The sequence below is a fragment of the Primulina huaijiensis genome, chromosome 15 (assembly GCF_012295235.1).
Source record: "Primulina huaijiensis isolate GDHJ02 chromosome 15, ASM1229523v2, whole genome shotgun sequence".
NCBI lineage: Eukaryota > Viridiplantae > Streptophyta > Magnoliopsida > Lamiales > Gesneriaceae > Primulina > Primulina huaijiensis.
Window position 1 is genome coordinate 19974488 of NC_133320.1, and position 6408 is coordinate 19980895.

General features: G+C 34.8%; 1 protein-coding gene across 1 annotated transcript; it reads left to right on the forward strand.

Moving 5' to 3' along the window:
* Positions 1-720: 720 nt before the first annotated feature.
* LOC140960031 (1-deoxy-D-xylulose 5-phosphate reductoisomerase, chloroplastic) lies at positions 721-5539 on the forward strand. Its single transcript, XM_073418139.1, has 12 exons — positions 721-1011; positions 1492-1670; positions 1983-2069; positions 2154-2279; positions 2713-2775; positions 3171-3320; positions 3490-3557; positions 3767-3878; positions 4160-4264; positions 4364-4485; positions 4592-4738; positions 5201-5539. The coding sequence occupies exons 1-12, from the start codon at positions 915-917 to the stop codon at positions 5367-5369; spliced, it is 1425 nt and encodes a 474-aa protein (XP_073274240.1). The 5' UTR covers positions 721-914; the 3' UTR covers positions 5370-5539.
* Positions 5540-6408: the final 869 nt, after the last annotated feature.

A 6408-nucleotide genomic window follows, 5' to 3' on the forward strand; every position in this document is an offset into this window, starting at 1 on the left:
ATATAATATAATATAATGATGGTTAAAAAAGATTAAGAAGTCATAGATCTTCTATAGGAAATAGTTGAGAAAATATAATAAAATTATTAATAAGTACATGAATGAAATTTATACATCGAATATAATGTGGATACGTAATTACTTTATTAAGTTCATATATTATGATATTATGGAGATATTTTAGTTTATGAATACTGACCGATTGGTTATAGAAGTACTAAATTCCATTAAGTACGAAAGGCAGTAACTATAACTATCCAAATAAATTTTGTTGGATGTAATAAATGTTTTTGTTGACTCGAGTAATCGAAACGTGATGTTAGAATTATTGTACGGTTAAAAAAATTTGAATTAAACCATTACCATCACTTATAATTTTTGGTAAAGCGGGAAACGTTCGGTCCTTCAATTGACACGAGAGAATGAGTGCAAAAAGTGTAATTAATGATAGGAAGATAGTTGAGGTCAATAATTATTATATTGGGTAAAACAATCGAAACTTAGTATTTGAACTGCTGTACATTTTAAAATATTTAAGTTACACTGTTATCATCAACTATAATTTTTGATAGAAAGACAAATGTTCGGTCCTGTAATTTTTTGTAATGGTAAAATTATTATTATTTAATTAAGATAAAATGTAAAAATTAGACAAATAGCTGTAATTTTCAGTTATTATTATTTTTGAAATGAAAAACTAAGTTTATAAAACAGACAACAGAAGTGCTCGTTTAGTGGCCATCCCACCATATCCATTCAATTCATACACCACCTCTATCGTTCCCTTACAAGGGCAAGCACTTCGCCAGAACAAGAAAGTGCTGTCTTGTTCGTTATACTTATATTTGATTCTTGAAATTAACACAGTTTTTTCAGAAAATAATTAACAAAGTGGGGTGTGGTGGTGAAAAGCCATGGCTTTGAATTTGGTGTCTCCAACTGAAATCAAGGCCCTCTCTTTCTTGGACTCCTCGAAATCCAATTACAACCTTAATCTCCTCAAGCTTCAAGGTATGCCATAACAGGCCCATCATTCTGTACGCATGTTTAAGTTGTTTACTTTGCTGGATGGTTTAGTTTTTAGTTGAAATTTATGATTTTTGTGTGATCCTTTAGGAATTGCAAGTGTATGAGTTGTTTGGTTTGTTTTTTTTTTTTTTTTTTTTTTTTTTTTTTTTTTTTTTNTTGTTTTGGCTTTAAGAATTGCATTGTTTGATTCGGGCATCTTGGCCATATGGGTCATCCGTGTTATCTGCAATTGAGGACGTGGTTTGTGGCTTTTGGTTAAATTTTTATCTCTATAATTGATTGGAGATTGGCATGGCAAATGTACTGGGGGATTTGATTTGTGCAATTTTCACTTGTGGTTATTGTAAAGATACAATATTTTTTGGTCATCATTAACAGTTGAATCATCTTTGGCTTTTTCCTCTTCTTTTTTGTTTTCCTGGTTTGTTTAAAAATTTTGCAAATTTGGTTAATTTTTTTCAGGTGGGGTTGTTTTTAAGAGGAAGGATGGATGCACAGTTGCCAAGAGAGTCCATTGTTCTGCGCAGCCGCCACCTCCTCCTGCCTGGCCGGGCCGGGCAGTTTTTGAGCCAGGGCGTGTCAGCTGGGAGGGTCCGAAGCCTATTTCAGTAGTTGGGTCGACTGGCTCCATTGGAACCCAGGTGAATTATATGAATTGTTAGGCCTGTATGCGCATGCCTGTGTTGAGCTTGGATGTATTAGGACATAATCATGATTTAGGAGTTGAATGCAAGAAATATGGGGAAAAACTTTACATTTATATATAGATTACTGATTATATATAAAGGTTGTGGTTATTCAAGTTGGAGAGAAAAGCCAACAGGTTTTGAGCCTATGGTTTTTTAAGGTGTGATGTCTGCTCAAAAGTACCTGAATTTTAGTACTACCTTTTTTATGCCGAAGCCCAATGAGTTTCATCTGTATGGCTCATGATTTGAGTTTGTGCTCTGCAGACATTGGACATAGTTGCAGAAAATCCAGATAAGTTTAAGGTTGTAGCACTTGCAGCTGGTTCAAATGTTTCTCTTCTTGCTGATCAGGTGATTTATCCACTAAAGACACGATATATACCTAGGAACGCATGTTTTTAATCAAGTTGTCTAATCTAGCAACTTGTCATGCAGATAAAGACATTCAAACCTCAGCTAGTCGCGGTTCGAAATGAATCATTAGTTCATGAGCTTAAGGAGGCTTTGGCTGGTGTCCAAGACAAACCTGAAATCATTCCTGGAGAACAGGGAGTCATAGAGGTTTGTTTTCTTCTGTATCATTGTCTTTCTTTGTAATTTTTGCATTATTCTAAAAGGCGCCGCCTAAGACCGTCTAGACGCTCCGATTTTTAGAAGCCGTCTAGGTAGCCGCCTAATATAACATATAGAATTTTTTGTTTTTAAAATTTTTTTTAAAAAATTTGTTTAACATATTTTTCAATCAATTTATATAGAGTGAAGAGGAAGAAATGTAATTGATTTTGAATTTGAATCCGATATAGAGGAATTATTGGAGAAATACGAATATAAACAAGAAAAATTAGATATTTAAGTAAAGAGAAAAAACCGCTTAGACGCTGCACCTAGGCGGTGGGTGGTCGTTCGTCTGCCGCATAGAGCTTTTTAGAACATTGAACTTTTGTATTTATAAGATCTATTTTTTAACCTACTCATTTCTCTTATGATATTCCAGGTTGCTCGACATCCAGATGCTGTTACTGTTGTTACAGGAATTGTGGGCTGTGCGGGATTAAAGGTAAACTCAAGTGCTTTTACTCTTGTTTTATGTTTCTCTTGTTCGGTTAGAGTACTTGAAAATTTTGGAATCTGTCATCTCAACTATCAGTTCTAATTCTAAGCTTCGTGATAACTTTGTTTGTACACAATGCCAATAAGCATGATGGTCGAACCACAGCTCCTAGAAGTTAGCCAAGAGAGTGGGAATAAATTTTAATGTTCGAAAATACGATCTTGAAAATATTGCATAAATTTTTATTTTGTCAATGCTTTCTTTCTAATTTTGAGAACTCGATTTTTTGACAGAAATTTTGTTGAACAATGAAATTTTTACCTAATCTTTCTGTGTGAAAAATATGTAAGTTAATGAACTTGGAAACTCCTTACCATTTATTTTGTATTTGACTTTTGCAGCCTACAGTAGCTGCTATTGAAGCTGGAAAAGACATCGCATTGGCCAACAAAGAGACGCTAATTGCTGGAGGCCCCTTTGTCCTCCCTCTTGCGCACAAGCATAATGTTAAGATTCTCCCTGCTGATTCTGAACATTCTGCCATATTTCAGGTAATAAAATTACTTACACAGTCCAAAAGTATGTGATTTTAAACAGGCGGAACGGATTTAGTATTAAGAGACGCATGATCGTATTACTTTCTTTCTTATCCAACATTTTCTAGTGTAAAGTTACTGCCACTTTGCTGATTCTAAAGTATGAGGCGTACATCTTTTTCAGTGTATACAAGGCTTGCCGGAAGGTGCTCTCAGGCGCATCATCTTGACAGCATCAGGTGGCGCTTTCAGGTATGAAATTTTGTCCATAAAAAACGAATTTTAAAAAATTCCTAGTTGTACTTGTGATGGAATTTTGTTCATTTGTTTTCCTTGCCCTTTTTCCTCTCTTGAAACACACTCCAGTTAACTTGCATCTACATTTTTCATTTTTCTAACATGTTTCTCTAGTTCAACTGTTTTAAATAAGAATTTTTAATATATGATGCTGCTATTGACAGAGATTGGCCTGTGGATAAATTGAAAGAAGTGAAAGTAGCAGATGCTTTAAAACATCCTAATTGGAATATGGGAAAAAAGATTACGGTTGACTCAGCTACACTCTTTAATAAGGTAATTTCCATTGGGTTGTGTTCCAAGTCTTGATAACCCAAGCCAAGCACAAAAAACTATGGGTTTAGAGCAACCAGTATCTTTGGTGGAGACTAGTAATTATCTCAATTATTTTGTTTGGCTGCCTAGATTGCATATCGATTGAAACTCGGCATTTTGGTTGATTTACAGTTGAAAAAATTATAGTTGGATTGTTATTATTAATTATAGTTTCTGGTGCAGCTGCAAAAGATTAAAATTTTTTATTGGCTTTGAGTAATTAGTCTATTTTGTCATTGCAGGGTCTAGAAGTCATTGAAGCTCACTATCTGTATGGGGCTGATTATGATGACATTGAGATCGTTATTCATCCCCAATCAATCATACATTCAATGGTTGAGACACAGGTTGATTTGTTGTCCCCTTACCACTTACTAAAGCTAGCAGTTAACTTTGATTCCTTTTTTGCTCAATATTCTGAATTTACTCTTGTTTTTCCTATTCAGGATTCATCAATATTGGCACAACTGGGTTGGCCTGATATGCGTTTGCCTATTCTATACACCCTATCTTGGCCAGACAGAATCTATTGTTCCGAGATTACATGGCCTCGTCTTGATCTCTGCAAGTAATAACCACAACCTTGCACAAAGATTTTATGACTTGCTGAGTAATTTGTGGTACATGTGTATTATTACTATGATGATAACTGAAACTATAATTTGTTGGTTCAGGCTTGGATCTCTTACATTCAAGAGTCCCGACAATGTTAAGTATCCATCCATGGATCTTGCATATGCTGCTGGACGAGCGGGGGGAACCATGACTGGTGTTCTTAGTGCTGCAAACGAGAAAGCTGTAGAAATGTTCATCGACGAGAAGTAAGTGTTCACTTTAATTAGTTTTCATTTTTATGTAATTGTCTCAGCGCAAATTAAGATCCTAGACGTGGTTATTCTCCCAACTACTGAGGGTGTGAGCGAGTCATTGAGTGTTAATCAATCCTGAATGGAGGTTGCCAGTTACCTCCAGTTTGTTCCGAGTGTTCCGATCAAACTGTTTGGTTCATTAGCTTTATGGATGGTAGATTTTGTCGCACTCCCCAACTTCCTGTCCCAGTCTTTAATCAATTGATCTTCGAACTGTTGTTTGTGTTTCATCGTTTGATCTACTCAATCACGGTTCAAGTTTTACTCGGTCTTGCTATTTTAAATGAGAGCTTTACTCTTCCCAAGTCACTTTTTTTCCTGGCAATCGTTGCGCTTTTATATTACATGCGGCATTGTTTTTACTATGTTATCGTCCCCTGTGTTTCAGCAAATGACCTTTTGTTCATGTTGCAGGATTGGTTACCTGGACATATTCAAAGTTGTGGAGCTGACATGTGATAAACACCGTGAAGATTTGGTGTCTTCGCCCTCTCTCGAAGAAATCATACACTATGACTTGTGGGCACGGGACTATGCAGCCAGTTTGCAGCCGTCGGCCGGTCTGACACCGGCTCTTGTATGAGCTAAGGCGAGTAGGTATGTAGACATCTCAAGGGGACATGCAAGAAGCTGTTGTCATGTACAATGGTGAAAACTGAAATATTTTAGCAGTTATCTGAAAACAGTTGTCCCCATTTATGTACTGTCATTGAAATCACAAAGTAGAATTCATGCTCGACGAATTGGAACTCAGAGAGAGTTTTGCTAGCACAATAAAACTCTAACCGGGGCTATCACCTCTCTTCAAATGGGAAAATAAAAACTTTAAATTACTAAATATATCTTTAAAATGTATGTTTCTTCCCATTAAATCTGCTCTCTCGATTAAATTTATGGATTTGTCAAATGTATGGAAGTTCCAGGTTCTCCATAATTTATTTATAATAAAGGTATGAAAAAATAGATATGCAAAACCATAAATATAATGCTATCACGAGATGTTACTCTCATGGGTTCTGTGTAAAATTCTCATATATCTGGAACTATATATATATATATAAAAAAAACTTATATTTATCTGTATATGTGAGTTCCATGTCTTAAAAATATATAGCTCCTACAAGGTTACATAGCAAATAATTTTGGAATTTTAAATTGATCATATTCTGATGGTAGTGTCGAATTAGACAGCAGTTGTAACAACAAAACGAAATTTTGATCATTGTAATCGTAATAACACGATAACTTGTGAAATATGAATTGTTATGTTCATTAAAAAGTTTAGATAAATTTTACAAAATCAGGATTTTCATCACTTTGAAACTTTTTTTGGATGTGCCAACGATATTTATATCTTTTTTTAGAAAAATAATGGTTATTCTGAAAGCATGCTCAGTTGACCAATGCAAGTTAATGAAAATTTGCTTACGATCCAAAGCAATAATATTATTAATAATTTATGCTTTCGAGATAGAAAGGTCAAATAACGTGAGTGGAACTTGGAAGAGTCTCGTAATCTACACCTTTTATTTATTTATTTAATTTAATGATGGTTCACGAAGTCTCTATTTATATAAAGTGGAGCGATGAATATGTACCTCGACGCTAATAGAAGGTTACTG